A 21,562-nucleotide genomic window follows, 5' to 3' on the forward strand; every position below is an offset into this window, starting at 1 on the left:
CACAATCTGGAATTCTGGGATGAAACCTTGTTCCATAAACCCGCTGTCATTTCTGCTTTACTGAAGGATTTCTTCCCTGAAGCTCCAGCAAAACCTCAGAAGCTGTCCTTCACTTCCACTGAGAGCTCACACTGAATGTCTGCTTTTAAATCTCGAAGATAATACTCGCACCGTGAACAACCACATCAGCACTTTTAGTTCAAAGTAATTTATTACGTCTTAAATTCTTTAAAATATACATAGACAAGCGTTTTTACCCTAAGACAAAACAATTTAATATTTACTCAGTCAACCAACCAACCAACCAACCAACCAGTCAACACACAAACTGTAAGAAATCGAGGATTTCTAAAGATACTTTATGCAAAAAAAAAAGAGAGAAAAAACATTTAAAAAATAATTAAAAAATAATGTGCATCATCAAACAAAAGCACCACGACTTTAAGAAGTTCCACGTCTCCACCCTGAATCTTACCAGCGTGCCGTAGGAGAGAGTTTCCTCCATCAGTGAGCTCTGAACTATGAGCGTGCAGAACTTTTCAGTTGTTTTTTGTGGGAATAAACATCCAGTGTCTGCCTTCGCAGCGTTGTGTGAGTAATGATTCAGACATGAAAATGGAAACAAGGCAAGTTAAAACACTTGAGATGCTCCAGGTGAAATAAAACAAAACAGAAACAAACAAACCAAATATCTGTTCTGCAGAAAGCAAGTCTGATCATCTCAGGCGTCTAAGCGAGAAACGATCCTCTCTCTCTCTCTCTGATCTGAATTTGGAGCTGTGTGAAAGCTGCAAACATTTTCCTTAAACTCCACTCATAGATGATTATGCATTCTTCTCTCCCTCTCTCTGCGTCTAATTCACATACACACAAATACTTTGTTTCCTCTCTAGGAGACGGATTCCAGAAAATCCCGAGTCAGAAAACCTGCTGGGGGTGAAAGGGAGAAAAAAAAAAAAGAGAAAGAAAACAAAAACAAAGTGCGTGGAGTGATTCGCTCTCGTCTCGCGGCCCAAAGTGCTGAAAAAGGGGAGAGGAATCAACGGACTTGCAACTCTTACACAGGTCTTTATTTCAATTAAATGAGAATAAAAGGAACACAAAAGGCCTAGGCATTAAGACAGAACTCGTCCGTGAAGGTTCTTTCTTTCGTTATTTTCCTCTTCTCCTGTATCTTCTATCTCCACTCGTGAACATGGAGAGGATGTGGATCTCTGCGGTATGGATGGAGGACAGATTTTTTTTTCCGGACAGTAAAATCCCCCAGGTTAATGTGTGTGAAGACCGGATGAGGGTGAGTCACCCAGCGATAAGGCATAATGACAGGGGTGGGAGCAAAATAAAATGTAAAAAAAAAAAAATGAAGAGAGAATAAAAGGCGGGGGTTGAGGGGGAGAAAGCACAGTAAAACAGAAAAATAAAAAATACAGAAACGAGGAGGTACTGTATTAGCAGCAGTTTGTTTTTCCTTTTTTTTTCTTCTTTTAATTCTTCTTCTCCTTCCTCTTGCTTGTGTCTTTTGTTTTTTTTTCTGGGTATTGTTTTTCTCTTCTCCGTATGAACTGGGTAGCCCCAGGTTGGCATAACTATTCGTCGTGTTCGAGTTCAGACAGGAGGCCGGAGTGTTACAGGACCTCGTCGCTCTCCGTGGTGTGGAGCTGCGTGTCGTCGGCGTCCGTCATGCTGCTCTCCTGCGACTCCTCCATCTCCGCTGTAACACACAACAACGGCGGGTTTACACACCTCTCTCAGAGAGAACGTCACAACAGAAGGATGACGGTACACACTAGTGTGGACTGGAGGTAAGGGGCGGGGCATGTGTGTGTGGGGGAGGCGGGGTTTGGGACGTTATACGCCCTATTCGGACGGGATTAAAACGTATGTGGGGTATTGGGGTAATTTCCTATTTTACAGGAGGTCATACTCTGCGACTTTATTTCCGTCCAGATCGGCCACGTCGGTGTTTTTCCTCCGGTGGAATGCTTTTGTTTTAGTCTGGATTTTTCTACGCAGATGTTGCCTCACTTTGGGTGTGTGTGTGTGTGTGTGTGTGTGTGTGTGTGTGTGTGTGTGTGTGTGTGTGCAGGGGTAGTTGCCTGACTGCAGCTACTGCTGTATTTAATCGTAACGTGCATGTCAGTGCCCCTCTCCCAGATATTAAACGCTTCCTGAATCACGAAACGAAGGAAAAAAGCAGATGCTTTCGTTCTGGGAGGTCGAACCCCGACTGCACGCGTTACCCGCGCGAGAGTTCTTCAGCGGGAGAAAGAAAACGACGTCTTTAAGATAAAGCGAGCGCCGCTTTAACTGCAGCTACAGGTGCAGAGCGTTACTTTATCTTCTCCTACACGCCATCGTGAACTTTTAGGTTTCTAGAATTAACGACTAAAAATCACTGCCCTTACGTGTCTAAACGCACGTGACCGGAACATCCGGGTCCGTAGCCAATACGACCTGCTTGAAACTCGCGCCTCCTGAGGGAATTTTATTGCTTGTCTGGATGCGAGAGTTTTATAAACGAGGAGACGTGGGGAAAAGAAAAGAAAAAAAAAAGGAAACGTATTACAGACGTCCTGCTGATCGACTGATCCGATCCGATCAGGGCTGAAGAGCACTTTCAGACCTCTTGGTCTGATTACCAGGTCTAATCTCAGAGGAAATTACTACTTGTGACTCGTTTGCTATTTGGTCTCGCACGCCACATAATTAAGCCACCAAGAAAAGCAACTTTGATGGGAAAAGATGAAGAAAAAAAAAGCACCAAACAAATTATTAGGCGATTCTATAAATAACTAGATTTCCTGAGAACATGTTTACTGCTTCTCCGTGTTGAAAGATGTGCTACAGTGCTACAGCTCCGTCCTTTGGCCGGTCCCGCCAGGATTTAGCGCCTGCAGGAATGAACGCAAAATCAAGCAAACTCCACAATATGCAGAGGACCTTGCGTTGCTTTTTTCCCTTTTGTTTGCATTGCAATAAATAAATAAATAAATTAATTAATTAATTAATTAATTTTAAAAAAATCGAGCATTTTTGGCCGCAACGGTCACAGAAAGATCGATGCAAAATCCTCAGTTTAGCAGGTCACGTCCCAATAAATAAATAAATAAATAGATAGATAGATAGATAGATAGATAGATAAATAAATAGAGTTGATTCAGAGTCAAAACACTTTCCCAGTAGAGTTCACTTGGAAGCGGACCGTCACCTCTAACCCCTAGGTAGAAGTTAGCTACGTCTAGCTAACTCGTGCTTACTGGAGTAGTAGAGGTAGTCGTCGGGGGTGACGGGCTCCTCGTCGTCAGGGAGGTAACGCTTGTCTATGGCCTCTTTGATCTGATTGTTGGCTCCTTTGGGGTCCAAGTCCATGGCCCATGAAAAGTTCATCAGAGCCAAGTGAGTCTGACCGAGCTTCTTATAGACCTGCGGAGAAGAGTGAGCGCTCACAATGGGAACGAATACGAAACTAACGTCACGAACACGTCGGGAACGCGACACACTCGCCGCTTCTTACCTTTCCTATTAAAAAGTAAACAAGTGACTCTTTGGGCACGATCTGCTTCAGCTCCTCCAGCTCCTGTAGAGCGGCCTACGGGGAGGAAACAAACAAACCGCAGTCGTGAAATCGGTCGCCTCTCCAGTCAGGATTTACTGGAGGATTCCTACGCAACACATTCAAGAGAGAAAGAGAGAGAGAGAGAAAGAAAGAGAGAAGACTAGCCTACCTTGTATTTTTCATTCGCAAAGAGAATAGACGCCCTGTGAAATTTGCATAGTGGGTTCTTAGGGTCGATGCTGATCGCTCTGTTCAGGGTCTCTAAAGCGTTCTCTGATTTTTTCAGTGCATGCTGAACCTGTAATCAGAATAATAAATCAGCATAATTATTATTATTATAAACTTTATTTTATATAGCACCTTTAAAAGTAGCTTCTCAAGGTGCTTAATGCTTAAAACATACACATAGTGTATAAATATAAATCATAAAAATAAGCATAAACAAAAGCAAACATACGTAACGGGGGAGGGGAGAGATGGGGGAGACAGGGGGAGAGATAGGGAGGGAGATGGGGGGGGGAGAGAGAGAGAGAGAGAGAGAGACACACAGAGAGAGACAGAGAGAGAGACACACAGAGACAGGGAGGGAGATAGGGAGAGAGAGGCAGGGGGAGAGAGACAGGGAGGGAGATGGGGAGAGAGAGACAGGAAGAGAGAGAGATGAGAGAGGGAGAAAGATAGGGAGGGAGAGAGAGAGATGGGGAGAGAGAGAGAGAGAGAGAGAGAGATGGGGAGAGAGAGAGAGGGAGAAAGATGGGGAGAGAGAGATGGGGAGAGAGAGAGAGGGAGGGAGAGAGAGAGATGGGGAGAGAGAGATATGGAGAGGGGGAGAGAGATGGGAGAGAGAGAGACAGGGAGAAAGATAGCGAGGGAGAGAGAGATGGGGAGAGAGACAGGGGGAGAGATGGGAGAGAGAGAGACAGGGAGAAAGATAGCGAGGGAGAGAGATGGGGAGAGAGACAGGGGGAGAGATGGGGAGAGAGAGAGAGAGAGAGAGAGATGGGGAGGGGGAGAGAGATGGGAGAGAGAGAGACAGGGAGAAAGATAGCGAGGGAGAGAGAGATGGGGAGAGAGACAGGGAGGGAGATGGGGAGAGAGAGACAGGAAGAGAGAGAGATGAGAGAGAGAGAGACAGGGAGAAAGATAGGGAGGGAGATGGGGAGAGAGAGAGAGGGAGAAAGATAGGGAGGGAGAGGGAGAGAGATGGGGAGAGAGAGATATGGAGAGGGGGAGAGAGATGGGAGAGAGAGACAGGGAGAAAGATAGCGAGGAAGAGAGAGATGGGGAGAGAGACAGGGGGAGAGATGGGAGAGAGAGAGACAGGGAGAAAGATAGCGAGGGAGAGAGATGGGGAGAGAGACAGGGGGAGAGATGGGGAGAGAGAGAGAGAGAGAGAGAGATGGGGAGGGGGAGAGAGAGACACACATGGGGAGGGGGGGGGGGGGGGGAGAGAGAGTTTGTTTTATATCTGTGATCAGAACACTAGCCACATACACAGTGTACTGGGATACAGGGCGATATGACAAAAATATCATCACGATTGTCAATATTTATCATGATGTACAGCAAAACAGCCGCGAGCCGAGTGAATCATGGGAGAGATGACGCGTGTCTCGCTCTCGGTCTCGCTCGGGTGAACCACAGAAACGGTGAGCAATCGTGGGCGTCTCTGCGCTCGTGCATGTGGAAGAAGGCAGCACGAACAGCAGTTAGATAAAGAAGTGTCGGGGGGAAACTCATGCCTATGAGCTTTATAGTGTAACTAGTTTAGCTTTGTGGATTTCAATCTCTAATTAATAAACATGTGGTTCAGCTTTTTAAAAATAATAATAATAATAATAATAATAATAATAATAATAATGATAATAATAATAATAATTTATGCTGCTTAAGCATCGGTTTTGGTGTTCTTTGTCCTACGGCTGAAAGCAGAGCTGCTAGACATCCACCATCATAACATTCTGTGTAATTTCCTCTGCACACAGCGTCGCGTAGGTAAAGAGATCGGTGTGTTACGTGCATGTTCCGAGGTTACACACTCACCACTCCGATGTGACAGAGGAGTACTGAGCTCTGGGGGTTAATGCTCAGAGCCTTCTTGAAATGAATCTCCGCCAGGTTAAACTTCTCCTGCTTGTAGTAGATCATTCCCAAGCCGTACCTAGTGGAGCAGAGGATCACGCACAGGTTCACTAACCAACATCTTCGATAATCTAGTGGAACTGTAAACAGGAGCGTACTAGCGGGAGTCGTACCAGGCGTTGTAGTGGCGCTTGTTGAGCCGGATGGCGTTGCGGAAGCAGCCCAGCGCTTTCTCCAGCTCCTCGGTGAACACCAGCTCGTGACCCAGCAGCGTGTAGGCGTAGGCGAAGCTCGGGTCCACCTGGATAGCCCGCGTGAAGAACTTGATGGCGATGTCGTGCTCCCGCTGCAGACTGAAACAGTTACCAGCTACACACCAGGGCTGCGGGATTTAAAAAAAATAAAATAAAAAAAAAAAAGGAATAAGTTATACATGTGTTGTTTACATAAGCAACACTGATCACACTGCGATTAAGAAATCGGTTAAACCTGCGCGGTTACCTCAGGCGAGTTCTTGTCCATGTCGGTGAGGTCTTTAGAGAGCGCAGAGAGAGCCACGTCTTTCTGTAAGTGCCATAGTGAGGTAGAGTAGATCTCCATCCCCTCCACCCGGTAGCTCTCGATGCGCCGCACCTCAGAGAAAATCCTCTCCGCCTGGCCACGGGAACGGGAGATGCGTTACTAATTACCAATCTGCTTCGTGACCCGGGTGAAATGATGCAGCAGTTTTGCTTGGTGTAGATATAAACAGGAGAGGCGTAGGAGCTGTATAAGAGCCTCATTTTAAAATCTAGATTACACCCAGGACCCATTCTGGGCCTGCTTGGTTTGGCGGGGCTTATAATTAATCACGGGTTTGCATTCATGTTTCTGTGCAGGCAGGATTGCAAAACGAAGAAGAAGAAGAAGAAGAAGAAGAAGAAGAAGAAGAAGAGGAGGGCACGTTTTGGATCATAATCGCCCAGGAGTTCCTGCAAACAAGGAACCTGATCTCGTATAAGATTATTTTCAACCATGAAGGCAGGTATGATGTGTGCGTTTTCCGTGACGTTCTGTGACTCTTGCCACAAAGCTGCACACAGTTTGCTCCAGTCCAAGGAACGTCTGTTTTATAGATACCGATAAGTAGAGACCGATCGATAGATGCGTTTTTCCATAATCGGATATCGGTTTTATAATAACGGATTCACCGATAAATGGCGCCATCTTGTGGCCGTTTTGAGAACTGCATTTGGGGGGGTTTTTTCTTCAGTTTTTGTGTAAATTATTTTTGTGATTTTAGTTTACCTGCTTGTTTACCTCATCGAAGATTTACTAAAAAAAACAAAAACACTTTAGTAACAGTGCACTATTTTTTTAATTTTTTTTTAGTAACAGTTCACTCTTTCAAACACCTCTATTTATTGGTGTATACATAAATATGCAAATAATCTGTTATAAAAAAAAAAAAAAAATCTATAATCGGTCCATCTCCATCAATAAGTTACTCCATCTCCACCGCAGACCATAATAATCTTCTCCCCGCCTTCACCAAACTAGAAACAGGAAGGAGGACGACGAGTTGGACCAATTACTCAGCATGCTGTGCCGAGAGCAGGTTTGCTGACGCGTACGCTATGGTATCGATTATGATCTCTTAACGGCTCTGCGCTAATCTTCCCGATAATAAGGAGGCTGACGGGTTGTGTGATTATTAAGTCAGCCATGGAAATCATTTCTGGTCGTCCATTCACGAGAAAGTAGTGATGGAGTGAAGTGAGGTATGTGTGCATCATGTACACTGATCGTACCTGTACGCCGGTCACTCACCTGCATGTACTCTGCCAGTTCGAAGTGGGCGCGGCCGATCTGGCCCAGCACCCAGCCGGTGTTGTAGTGGTGTGCAGGCAGCTGGCTAAGGATGCCGATGGCCTCCCTGCAGTTATACGAGCACAGCGCTAGGTAACCCCGCCCGATGTCCCGCATCAATGACATCAACCCATCTGCAACATAAACAATATACATATATACACATATACATACACACACATATTTTAAGAGATCGACCGATAATCCGTTTTACCGATATAACCTACGTAACCCGACGTAATCTGTTTACCTCATTGAAGCTTTTAATTTATAAAGTAAATAAATAAATAAAGGCTTTAGTAACAGTGCACTTTATGACTATTTCCTCCGTAAATGAAGTTTCCTCAGCACCTCTGTTTTACATCTAAAACACGTTCCAGTACGAATTAGGAAACTACGCAGACGTTACACGTGACTCCGAGGTGCTGTGACGTACCGCAGCGCTGCTTCATATTCACGCGCTCGTTACAACACGTCGTCGTTTCTATAGTAACAGCTCCACATGACTGTCGCCGTAAAGTGATGAGGTTTTACGTAAGGGCGTGAGGAATGTTTCTCAGTAAACGTGACAAACTGCATTTTTATTAGTATAAAACTTCAAGACAGAGGAGAGAGAGAGGGAGAGAGGAGAGAAAAGAGAGAGAGAGGAGAGAAAAGAGAGAGAGAGGAGAGAAAAGAGAGAGAGAGGGAGAGAGAGAGAGGAGAGAAAAGAGAGAGAGAGAGAGAGAGAGAGGAGAGAAAAGAGAGAGAGGAGAGAGGAGAGAAAAGAGAGAAAGAGAGAGAGGAGAGAAAAGAGAGAGAGGAGAGAAAAGAGAGAGAGAGAGGAGAGAAAAGAGAGAGGGAGAGAGAGAGAGGAGAGAAAAGAGAGAGAGGAGAGAAAAGAGAGAGAGGAGAGAAAAGAGAAAGAGAGAGAGGAGAGAAAAGAGAGAGAGGAGAGAAAAGAGAGAGAGAGAGGAGAGAAAAGAGAGAGGGAGAGAGAGAGGAGAGAAAAGAGAGAGAGAGAGAGAGGAGAGAAAAGAGAGAGAGAGAGAGAGAGAGAGGAGAGAAAAGAGAGAGAGAGAGAGAGAGAGGAGAGAAAAGAGAGAGAGAGGAGAGAAAAGAGAGAGAGAGGAGAGAAAAGAGAGAGAGAGAGAGAGAGAGAGGAGAGAAAAGAGAGAGAGAGAGAGAGAGAGAGAGAGAGAGAGGAGAGAAAAGAGAGAGAGAGAGAGAGAGAGAGAGAGAGAGGAGAGAGAGAGAGAGAGAGGAGAGAAAGGAGAGAGAGAGAGAGAGAGAGGAGAGAAAAGAGAGAGAGAGAGAGGAGAGAAAAGAGAGAGAGAGAGAGAGAGAGAGAGAGAGAGAGAGAGAGAGAGAGAGAGAGAGGAGAGAGAGAGAGAGAGAGAGGAGAGAAAAGAGAGAGAGAGAGAGGAGAGAAAAGAGAGAGAGAGAGAGAGAGAGAGAGAGAGAGAGAGAGAGGAGAGAAAAGAGAGAGAGAGAGAGAGAGAGAGGAGAGAAAAGAGAGAGAGAGAGAGAGAGGAGAGAAAAGAGAGAGAGAGAGAGAGAGAGAGAGAAGAGAGAAAGGAGAGAGAGAGAGAGAGGAGAGAAAAGAGAGAGAGAGGCTGTGAGAGAACTATAGCTGCTATGATGTGAGTGAGAACAGGAAATGAAGTACTTCACAGACGTTCCGCGACATTAAATGCAACCACGTATCCGTATAAACAGGTCTCGTTCTTTAATAAACAAAAAATTCTAAGCGTTGGAAAATGACTGTGGTATAAGAGGAATGTGATTTGGATTAGGGATCGCACATTCTTTTGACTACTAACAGTCATTAATCGGTGATAAACATCTAAAAAAAAAAATTAAAAAAAAAGGCAAAAAATCCTTCTTTTTTCATTGAGGAAAAAGAAAAAAGAAAAACCCCGCACATGGCTCTCCCAGACGAAGCACGAGGTGCGAGCGTACCTGCGGCGGCCTTCTGCAGAGTGAAGGCCTGAAACTGCGGCGAGCTGATGTTGCCCTTCCCCTCGGCTAAGGACGAGTCCAGCTTGAGGATCTCGATGCTCTCGTTCAGGCTGGACGGAGTGATTCCTCCCTTTCCCGTTTTTGTCTTGGTCTTCCTGTTGGGGATCTTGGTGGGAAACTTCATTTTTAACTTCTTACTGTTCTCCTGTGGACCAAAAATAAATTCGTTTATTGACAAAAGACAAAGAGAGAGATCCAAGGGCCCCAAAAACAAAACAAAACAACCCAGACTAGCCCAGCAGATCATCTCTGGTCTGATGAGATGCGCCAACTTCAGCTGAATAATATATATAACAGCGCATGTGATTGGATAAACCTCAAGATCTGCTACGGAAGCCGTGATTCACGTATTTATTTATTTATTTTAAGTTTAGTTCTAAGTTTAAATCAACTTGGTTACATGTTAAATGCTAGCACTGTTTCTCCCAAGGATTTATTAATATCTTCGAGGTGTTATCATCTTCCTCACTCAGGGAGCGGGAAAAGACTCGAGTAATTTTCCAGTCTTCATCCGTTTTTAACTTCCTCCTAAAGCACAGTGTCGTATCTGCGTAAGGCACCGCGTATGGAATGTGCCGTATGAAGAAACCCAACCTTGCTTTAACGCATCTTTTAAAAAGTCAGCCAGAGGAAACCACTCCACAAAAACTTGGAAAGATCGGATGTTTTCTTCTTTTCCTTTTTAGATCACTAGAGCGGTCAGGGTAGGGCTGGGTGATATAATCGATATAATATCGGTATCGTGATAAAAGATTACACGATACACTTTTCTGAGATATCGTCGGTACGGTGACGGATTTTGTTATGTTTTTAATCATTAAAAATTAAACTAAATAAATACAAGTAATATTTGTCGCTGAAGGCATTAAAGAAAAGTAACATCAAAGATAGTTTAAAGTAAAATAAATAAACACACACACACACACACTACTAACTACTGTTTTGCGGAGAGTTTGTTAGCTAAAACATATCGTAATACGCAGCGTCACAGATCGTGGATCTGTCCTCAAGTATGGCGTATGATTAAAAGCCTAGCCCTATGTCGGGGTTGTTAGGGTAAATACTGAGATCGGGGTCATATGAAGGTGTTGTGGTGCGAGAATGTAGCGGAGGACGGCTGTACCTTGGCGGTGGAGCTGGCGCTGGTGAAAAGCCTGGAGCTCCGTCGAGGCTGAACGTTGGGTGGTGCAGCGATGGTGGGACTCAGCACTTGAGGTGTAGTACTGCACAAACACACACACACACACGGTCTTTTATTTATAACTGTGTTTATATAAAAAGGTTCACCCCATGTACTTGAACAGCCAAGACGAAGACGACGACAATTTGGCGTGTGAAGTTTGATTATTCATCCTTCACCGGAGCGAACGTAGTTCCTATGCGTCTCTCGGCGGTAAGAAGCGTGACCGATTCTCCATACGCCGATTTCAATTCATTCGTATAGGAGCTTTTTAACGACGGACATCGTCGCAGAGCAGCTTTAGTGAAATCTGGATGTGGATTCAGATCTATCGGACAGAATACTCGAGTTTTTCTTTTAAACTTTAAGTACAAATAAACATTTGAACATGTAAAATTATTTTTATTTTTTAATGCATGATTCTGGTTGTTCAAGATGGCTGCCCTGTAACGTTACATTCGTACATACGTACATCCAGATGTACCCAGTAAAGTTCTGCTCATTTTCATGCAATATTTAATCAATATTAAGCCTCGTAGCTTTAGTGTAAAACGAAATCAGGAAAAGTAAAGAATCCAAGCTAGAGGTCGACCGATAATCGGTGTTCCTGATATTTAAGCATTTTTCCATAACGGGTTATCGGTTTTGTGATATCGGATCCACCGATTCTGCACTCTTTCAGATCCCTCGATTTATTGGTGTTTTGTTTCGTTTGCGAGGAGGAAGTGAAATTGACAAAATTGTTATAAACAAACGGGTTTGTTCAGATCAGGTGTGTTGCTATCATTGTGTCAAAAACAGAAGTAAAACAATAAATAAATATCTGCATATTGGGCACATAAACATGTCAATAATAAAATCAATATGGGTCGATCTCTACTCCAAACAGGTCACTCGAGTGACTATATTTAGCATATGGGGGAAATCTTGTAGCTACGAGGTTTAATATCGGACAGTAGGTTTTGTTCGGGTGCTCACCTGGTCTGTGGTGCCGTGGTCTGCGTCTGGTTAAACGGATTGGGAATAACCTCTCTACTGTTTCCGCTTTGCGCGAACACCGACTTCGTCCCCACCTGACTGATTCTGCTGACCGTCTATCAGGAACAAAGAGGAACGTGGTTACGCCGCGGTACGTACCGCGTACAATAAACGCAGAAACGGCGCACCGAAATCAAACGCGCGGATTACACCCCGAAGTAAACCAAGAGACTAAGGAAGCAACCTTCTTCGGTGGGCCAGGAGGTGGAGGCGGCTCCATCCCCGTCCCGCTGTGGCTGTAGTTCTGCAGATACGAGGGGTCTCCTGGGCTCGGCTCCAGGGGCAAGATCCCGAAACTGGATATAAAGCGAGAAGAGACACGAGACGGAACGGAACAACGTTATTAACCGTGAAGTTCTTTGTTTTCTTACGGACAGAGAGGAACGCGTGTTCGTCTTCCATCGACTCTCGTTTAGTTTGTTTCCATAAAATCATTTTTGGTAAACGAGTGAATAAAAACACCTCCTGTCAGATGGACTATCTGAATACATACGACAGGAGCATGACACGTGAAATCGTGTATACCTGGGTGTGAGAGGGCTCAGTGTGGCGGTGCCTCCCAGCAGACAGCGGCCGCTCTTGGGTTTATTCTGCACCTGCTTGGACAGCAGAGATCCGCCCGTGCTCAGAGGCGCGGAATCGGGCGAGATGACCGACGAGTCGATGTAAGACATGGACGAGTCCGTGTTTAGAGACGAGTACTTGGAGTTGGACGACTCCAGGTTGAGCCGGTTCAGTTCCTGTAAAGGAGAACGGAAGAAAGAGAAGGCTCAGAGGCGGCCATGTGGTCTCCGCCCACTTTCAAACACCGTCTGTGACGTCATACCACAGCGAGGAGCAAAGAGTCCGTGTTTTTAAAAAGGTGCGTTAGGTAAGATTAAAGATCTCGAAGAGTTTAGACATGCCCCCAATCCATTCCCGCGCATGCCCAATAAGCTCCGCCCCTAGGATGAATGATTAACAGGAATAAACAATTATTAACGCCGTGGCCTCAGCACACGTGTGTTATCACGTTCGATATATTTTCCAGGTTAAGTCATAAAAAGATTCACAGGACACGGTGTTCTTTGTCTCAGTGATTAGTTTCCGAAAGCGAGGCGCTTTTCAGGACCGGCGTGTGCGTACGGCGTACCAGCGTGTCCTGGGGCGTCTCCATGAGAACGGAGTCGATTTGCCTGTGAGTCGTGTTGTGACTGGGAGTGTGAGCTGGGCTCATGGGGAAACAGGGGGCGCCTCCTCCGCTGCCTCCACTGAAGCTCTGCAGTGACGTTAGCTTAAAGATCTGCTCTGGGTCCGGTCGCTCACCTGAAAACACACACACACACACAAAACGGTGGAGTCTGATCATATTCAAATTCCTGTTCCTAATGCTCCTAATCTATGACTATGAGCTAATCAGATGTAACACAGATCAGTGATTAATGAATTGAGGGTACATCTGAATAAACGTACTGACCGATCTGACACAGAGACTCGAAGGGCGACCAGAGGAAAGGATTCTCACTCAGGCTCTTTTGATAACATTCGGCTCCTTTCGCTAAGCGATCGGTTTTGCTGCAAAACACAAGAAGGAGAGGCATTAGCATGGAGCGGCCAAGCGCACGAAGCATTATCCATGTTTCTAAACCGAGAGATGTGCACAAACGACAGCTACTTAAACAAAGACGTGAAATAAAACTCGGAAAGCGTTTGTATCTGTAACATGCACTGCTTCATCATTCGCACTATGAAAAATAAAATAACACATTTAAGTTTTTTTGCGCCGTCTTTGATAGAAGCTAGTTCCAATACGTTCACCTTTTGATTGGCTTCCTGGGTGGGAGGAGCATACTCTCTCCCACTGTCGATCACGGAGACACTAGGAAAATCGAGGGAATTTGAGATCTCGTGTATGCGGAAGAGGGTAGATAGCGCTTTCCTCCGACAGCGTTAGACAGGTGTCTCGTGTTGCAGCGACTCGCGGCTACAAAGCGACCGGAGACTCCCGATCGTTGGCGGCTAGATGTGGGCGTGTCTAGCGATGCGAAAAAGTTTAACTTTATGCAAATTTGGAGTGACTTGACATGTGTCATCAAGTGCGTGATGCCTGCGAGTTTCGTAGACCCCGACAGTCCGGCATTTGCGCTTTCGCCGAACGCACACACTGCTTCTCCTTCATCTCGTAGGATATGATGCGTATATACACCAGTGAATTTTATATGTAAACGCTCCAGAATGCTACATTTTAGCACCAAGCAAACCGGTTTGTTGTCGGAAGTGGAACGCTGGCTGCAACAACCACTGATAAATGTTACTATGGTAATCAGTAGTAGGGACACCTACTGGCGACTTTGTAGTACAGCAACTGGCAACTTGCAGCGATAAAATCTCTGGGGTGTGTGTGTGTGTGTGGGTGTGTGTGTGTGTGTATGTGTGTGTATGTGTGAGAGAACGTAGCTTTAGCCTTTCTGTTTGTGCGCACTGTTCTTTTTTGCCTGTCTTTCACGTCACATTCGGAGTGGAACACGTTATCTCATTTAAGATAGTTCTAACCCTACGGATGAAAATCCATAGACTTAGAAAATCCATAGAAAAAAAGACTTAATATTAGGACTAATTAGCAATTGGACCGCGCTGGAAACCCCTGTACAGTGCCTCGTCGAAAAATCATTTCACGGAAAGAAGAGAAAGAGAACGCTACCGCGCGGTGATTAGTCAGAAAGCAAGTCAGTGATCTAAAATGAAAAAGACTGAACGCGGGTTAAACGTGTGCGAGTGTGAACAATCCAGGAGAGCGAAGCGGCGCTCACGCACCAGTAGATCTGGCCGAGCAGCGCCAGCGTGAAGCAGGACGAGTCCCCGAACTCGGTGACGATGTCGTCCTGGCTCTTCTGTTTGTTCAGTACACCACCTGTGAGGATCTGCTCGCCCTCAGCCAGCCTGAAAAAGGAAAACACACACGTGTTAATAAGAGTGCAGTGGTGGCCTTGAAACCACCTCACGTCCTTACGCAGCAGTTACACCGGAAAACCTTTATAAATAAATATTAGCGCTGTAACTACAGTGACACCACATGACGCAGCCAGACTACAGCGTGACTCTACACAACCAGCTTCCGAAATAATACGACACCGTAGTTGCCATAGCGGTCCATTCATCCGTCCCCCACGCTGAACGGGCACGGCGAGGCGATTCCAAGCCGAAACGTTTGGACTAAAAGGGCACTTTCAGACCGCCAGGTTTAAGGTGTGTGTGAGGCTGAAAATGTATTCGTAAAACTCTTCCACACGTCGGTCAGAAATACGGCAATGGAAAATGCCGGACAAACGAGCGCGGGTGTCAGAACAGTTGTCCGATAGAGCGCGGGGTCTCCGCTGAATAAACGATTAGGTGACGATGTAAATAGCGAGTCTGTGTACGGTAGCACGCGTGTATTTTCAAAACGCACCGCATTTCTGCAGCGCCACAGCTCCGTCCTTCGGGTCGGTTTTGTACCTCGGATCTACTAAAAAAATAAATAAATAAATAAAAGTTTTTAAAAAAATGAATCGCTTCCTACAGTTGAGTCGATTCGAATCACTTTCTCACGCAAGTGTGCTGCAGTTCACGTGACCCGAACAAAAACAAAAACATTACACTTATTTTATGTTTAATAAATGCCTTAAAGATTTACGTTCACGAATAACAAAATCATCCAGTGATGAACTAATCTAGATTATTATTATTTTTGGAAGTAATGTAAAAAAAAAAAAAAAAATTAAATATTATTAAACGTTTGGGATTCGTTCTGGGACACCATATGCATCGCAAAAAAAAAAAAAAAAAAAAAAAACAACAAAACATCACACAGATCTGTAATCAGACTATCACGGTCTCCCTCACACACAGAGAGAGAGAGAGAGAGAGAGAGAGAGAGAGAGAGAGAGAGAGAGAGAGAGAGAGAGAGAGAGAGAGAGAGAGAGAGTTTTGCTTACTTGCTGAGCTCCACACAGCATTTAGCGAGGAGGTATTTGCACTGTGGCGTGGTGCAGCTGTGCCCTTTGAGGAGGTGATAGGCTTTGTAGGCTTTCCCCGAGCGGTAGTAACACGTGGCCAGGAGGAAGAGCGCCTCCTCGGAGTGCACTGACGGGAACGAGCAAAAATAAATAAATAAATAAATAAATAAAGACAGACGAATGTTAACACCCTCACATTAAATCAGAAGTGATGAGAAAGAAGGGAGAGGCGCTATGGCGACCGTGATCAATTACACGACGATACACTTCTCCGAGATATCGTCTGTACTGTGAAATCTTTCGAGAACGTTTCATTTTAATGATTACACACTAAACGGAAATGAACAGATGAGAAGCGACAGGGCTCGAACGAGGACGGTTCACGTCCGTGACGTTACCGCACAGGGGGGCAGAAAGGAAAAGGAGGAGGTTCTGAACCACGTAGAGAAAGCTTACCTTCAGCGTAGAGCCTCTCAGCCAGAAACACGGCGTCCCGGTAGGCATAGTGGTTTAAAGCGTGCCAGACAGCGGCCTGTAAATAAACCCGACACAGAGCAAACGTCACCGCGTTCACACGTCGAGACTTTTATTGGTCACACAGTTACATACAGCACGGTGAAATGAAAAGCCGGCCCACTCCTCTGTAGACTGCACATTAAATGCTAAACTGGACGTACACCATCACTTTTCGAGCTACGGAAGCGGGGAAAGAAATCGGACGCCTGTGAACCGTAGACTCGGTGTTCTAGATCTAAGAAGCGAACACGTCTCTGTACGGTGATCGATCTAAAGCGAACGCGTGTACGTATACACGGTTTAAGAGTAAGAAGAGAGGAGCCGCTGCGTTTACCGTTGATTCGGAACCCTGCTCGATTTGGAACAGCGTTTGCGACCGCGGAAACAAAGCGATTTTGCGAATTTAACGCGGGTTTCAGCCAGGACGCGTCGTGTGACGTCATCGCGACACGTGTTCAGTACAAAGCCCTCTTCGATTCGCGCGAACCGAACACGAGTGCAAGTAGAAAGGTCTCGTTTACCGACGAACAACGCGGCGATAGGGTGCGCGGAACTATCTTCTGAAAGCTTTACACGAAAGTGGATCCAAACCGATCACGTTTTGCACGTCACGTGACATCGTAGAACGTAGAAGAAAACCGCGTGTGGAGAGTCGCTTTTCCTCCGCGAAGCACAGAGAAACGGCCGAGGAAGATCAATCACCGTGACTGACGGGACTGACCAACAGCTTGTGTTCTGTTCACCTGAAAATCTTGCATTAAACTACAATAAAACAAACAAAGAGCTCTTAAAAATGAAAACGACGTTTTTACGTCTCACGTTAGTGCAGGTCACGGGTTTTTATTATCGAGAGCGAGCGCGAGTCCGCCTGATTGGCGGTGCCGTTGAAAACGGGAACAGACGGTATATTTAACAGATGAAAACGTGACATTATTTTCGAATCGCTTCAAATATCGTCCGACGTTGTACTGCTGTAACCAGGAAATGCATATGAAAACTTCAGTGCCCTGAAGTATGATGTCGTATCCTGTTCCCGCCCATTCTCTCAGCGGCGTCCGACAGAAACGCGCACGCTTAAAGCCTCGTGTGACCGCGGCCTCGGTCGAGCCTTACTCAAGACGCAGTTCTCCACCCTGACGATCATTCATCACCTTAACGATCATGAATCAGACCGGAACGAGATTTAGTCGTACTGGTCTTTATCACCAACACGCGAGCGTCCAAATTCTGAGTTTGAGCTTCTTTCACTGACGTATCAGTGTATTTTCACGTCCTACATTACCCACAATGCCGTTCTACCAGCTGGCGGCGGCGATTTAACCCTCACTTCATGTCTAGTTAAAAGACAGCGATGCAGCAGCGCTTTAGTCCTTCAGGAAGCTGTCCTACCGCCGTCAACGTGATCTCGTAGACTAGCCGAGCCGGGTCTCCGCTGTGACTCAGCACAACTGTATCGTATCGCTGCATTGCATTCTGGGACTCCGAGTCCAACGTTGCACCAACGGCTCTACTACTTCTAGGATGGATCTCTCATTGAGGTGATCTCAATATGGCGCCGTTGTTGAACGAAGATATCAACCAGCATCAACCAACCAACCAGCACCAGAATCTCTGAACACATCACGAATATTTCGATACAAATATTTAACGGGGTTTTCCTTCGGCTCTTCGCCGTCACACCCGCGTACTCCGTATCAGACTACGCGATGAAGATCCTCCAACGGTAGACCTGCGATTGAACAAAACGACCACGTCATCGATCGGCATGACTCGGAGTCGTGAAGAAAACGGACTCGGACATTTTTCAAACGTGCGCTTGAGGTGATGAGGATCGAGGGGTCTTTTAACTGCCAGTTCGCATGTTTCGTGTCTATTCAGTCATCGCCGTACGCGTAGCCGTTTCGTCGTCCTCCCGTTCGTGGATTTTTAAGAGAGATTTCACCCACTCGAGTTTTTATCAACTTTAGAGGTCTACAGAGTGCCCCAAAATCCTCCATACACTGGGGGAATTGTTCACACTTTTGAACTTTTTTCGGATATCCTTTAAGAACGCCTTCGGTAAAAAGAACGTCGTCTTGCAATCGTTCTCGTATCTGGGAGTCTCGGGAAGCTTAACAAACTCAAAAAAGAGGTCCGGAAGCATTACGGACCAACCGAGAAGACGGGAAGCGGATGTCCATGACACGACACGACACGGACGTCCGCTGGCGAAGGCACAGCCGACGTGGTGCTGGTGTACACGGTCCACTACTGTACGTACGGAGACTTTCGGGACACCCTGTAGGCTACGTTACTCTGAAAATCCGTTCTCCTTCCAAAATGTCTTCCACCGGGTCTGGACATGCGTCTGGTTAAATCCCAGGCTTTTATTTTTAGATCTGTGCCATGGACAGAGTGACGTTCGTGCGATCGTACAGCTTCGTGCTTCGATGTCATCCATGAGCCAAAACAACCGCCTGATGTTTAGATTAGACAGTGGGGAAGAAACGGCAGGCAGAAACATTTCCGAACCTAATTAGAGATTTCAGCATGTATGTATTATGTGCATCAGTGCACAATGCATGCATTAAAATGCCCCCCCCCCTAAAAAAACAACAACAACAACAAACAACATCTTGCATACAAATGACATGAATAAATCATCAGCTCTGGCGTTGACTATGCAGCAGTATAACTAATAACATGACCCGTTAGTTACAGGACTTAAAAGAGTGTTGGTTAGCAAGCAAAAGGACTAGTTAACTGCATCCCAACCTGGTTAACTAACCCACCCTGAACTAGTCCTGTAGAAATGTCATTAACTGAATGAAAACGCACTCATCACTCCACTGGCGTAGCCTTATTATCATTATTACTATTAATTATACAACTGCGCCATTTATATATGATTAAAGTCATTTCTAAACGTATAACCTCCTCCAAACCTTTATTTACACATTTCAACAGAATGTGTATTTTTAAAAAAAAGCTTGCTAGCTAAACATGCTAACACGCTAGCGTTAATTCAGTCGTGTGCTAGGATTAGTTAGCGTAAAGGAATTAACTGTTAAATGTCAACAGGGTTTGGTCTGATAGCTGATATTTTATAAATGTGTGCGCGTGATTTAAAAATAAAAATAAAGTTATTCAGTGTCAGAGCGAAGACAACTCGAAGCTTTGAGGTTGAAATTAGCTTAGCTGGCCGGAGCTAGGCCTGAACGCTAGCCCCGGTACAGAGTAATAAAACATCCCGGCAGGTGAAGCGCGACTTCCCGTTCGGATCAATCCTTCGCTTCTGGACCGAATGAACAGTTCGGTTACCTGGACAGGTTCCTGCAACACCGTCATTCCGGACCCAGGCTCCTTCCTTCCTCTCTCTCTCTCTCTCTCCCACTCTCACACTCACGCTCCCCTTCGGCTTCTCCTCTTTCTCCTATCTCCTTTCGAGTTCACCGCAGGCCAGAAGAAGCTAGCAAACTGAAGCTAGCATCAAAGATTTGAACACACTGACCGTTATCGGCGGCCCGAACTTATCCGGAAACAGCCGATTTAAATCAAGTGCGCTCCGGAAAAAGCCGAGTGACGAGCTAAAACGCCGAAGTGCCTTAATGAAGAAAATGACGGCGTTTAAAAGAAAAAGAAAAAAAAAGATTATTTATTACTTCTAGACGTCGACCGATAGTGGAGTTTACCGATACCGATAAGTATGTTTGGGCACGGGAATAAAGTTGTTTTGAAGTTGGAGGTTCGATATTCGCGGATGTGAGGAATTTAAGGGATCGTCTCTAAAGTGACATACGACATTGTTATACACGATTCTAACTTCAATAGCATTTGAAGGGAATGACTTACAGCCATATAACCAACTGTACAGTGTTCATCTAGGTGTCAGGTATAATGCACACCTCTTAGATTTTTTTATATTTATTAAAATGAGCTATTATATCATATATAAATATTGCCATGTATTTCACTACTGAATGGGCCCATACACAAAATATACCATGATTTAAAGCTCAATAGCAGTCACATAACCAACTGGAAAGTTTTCACCTAGGTGTCAGGTATAATGCACACCTTTTAGATTTATGATATTTAACAATGTATGTATATTGTGTGTGTGTGTGTGTGTGTGTGTGTGTGTGTGTATATATATATATATATATATATATATATATATATATATATATATATATATACATAAATGCTATTCATACACACACACTCATACACATATATATATATAACTTGTTTATATATGCATACATATATATGTATGAATGTATATATACACACATATATGTATGTATATTATATACATTACAAACTATTTTTGTTCTTGTAAAAACTTTGTTATATATTTTGTATTTGATGACGTCTACATCATCGAGTCAGTACGAAATCATTTCAGATTCCCGAACATCTCTTACATAATGATAATTTTATCTTACTAACATAATAGTTTTCCAGCACAAAATGAAATGCTGCAGAAAAAGGTGTGTGTGTGTGTCAGTAAAGAAAGCAGAGTATTAAGAGGTAAGAGACACTTTTCAGAGAGAAAAAAAAAAACACAATGAAGGCTGCTGGGTTTCTCTGCAGAAATAAGACGCGAGTGCGACAGTCGAAGTCTCCAGAAGAACCGTGTCTGGTTCTGTAAGACTCTCAGTAACACTTACAGCTCGTTTCATTATAAAAATTTGTTCCTGAGACTCCTTTTTTTTTCGAGAGAAACATCACACCAAATAGTGACTTTGTTTCATTTATTACACTTTACTACTGCAGTTTATAGTATTTTTTTTTTAAACATTATGAATGTAGAAACATTAAATTTCATTATTTTTGAAGGCATCTTTGCTCTACAGCATTTCTTTGTATGCACCTAAAACTTTTGCACAGGTGAAATCAAGACTTTTTGTTTTAGCTGAATTCAATCCAATTCAATTTTAACAATGGACAGTGTCACACCGCAGCTTCACAGAAATATATCAATTTAGAGTATGCATTTTAAATGTATACATTTATAGCTTGATCCCAAATGAGCAAACCAGAGGCGACGGTGCCGAGGAAAACTCCCTGAGACGATATGAGGAAGAAACCTTAAGAGGAACCAGGCTCAAAAAGGAATCCATCCTCATCTGGGCCACAACAGATTGCAATTATAAATCATTTTATTGTATAACTGTGTACTACATGGTCTGTTAATTGAGACTTGTGGGACACCCTGTAGATTCTTTTGAGATTCTGGTCCATGTTGACTTGATTGTATCACTGACTAGCTGCAGATTTGTCGTCTCTGCATGCATGGTGTGGACCTCCTGCTCTCTACTACATCCCAGAGGTGCTCTATTGGATTCAGACCTGTAGCTCCAGATTCCTGTTCTTGGCTCA

The 21,562-nt window shown here is 44.7% G+C and overlaps 1 protein-coding gene across 2 annotated transcripts; it reads right to left on the reverse strand.

The window, feature by feature from the left end:
* Window positions 1-1,048: 1,048 nt before the first annotated feature.
* On the reverse strand, window positions 1,049-19,716 carry cdc27 (cell division cycle 27). 2 transcript variants are annotated; one of them, XM_017481596.3, is made up of 19 exons: window positions 19,496-19,716; window positions 16,136-16,211; window positions 15,659-15,806; window positions 14,499-14,624; window positions 13,162-13,259; window positions 12,838-13,010; window positions 12,231-12,445; window positions 11,890-12,001; window positions 11,646-11,761; window positions 10,611-10,710; window positions 9,428-9,632; window positions 7,448-7,620; window positions 6,140-6,292; window positions 5,812-6,020; window positions 5,600-5,717; window positions 3,726-3,854; window positions 3,515-3,589; window positions 3,258-3,423; window positions 1,049-1,711 (listed from the first exon to the last, which is right to left on the reverse strand). In XM_017481596.3, exons 1-19 carry the CDS (start codon window positions 19,520-19,522, stop codon window positions 1,626-1,628), a joined length of 2,505 nt encoding a protein of 834 aa, XP_017337085.1. In that variant the 5' UTR covers window positions 19,523-19,716; the 3' UTR covers window positions 1,049-1,625. The 2 variants fall into 2 exon arrangements, with proteins under 2 accessions (XP_017337085.1, XP_017337086.1); XM_017481597.3 differs by lacking the exons at window positions 11,646-11,761; window positions 11,890-12,001.
* Window positions 19,717-21,562: the final 1,846 nt, after the last annotated feature.

The sequence above is a fragment of the Ictalurus punctatus genome, chromosome 12, assembly GCF_001660625.3.
Source record: "Ictalurus punctatus breed USDA103 chromosome 12, Coco_2.0, whole genome shotgun sequence".
NCBI classification, from domain to species: Eukaryota; Metazoa; Chordata; class Actinopteri; order Siluriformes; family Ictaluridae; genus Ictalurus; species Ictalurus punctatus.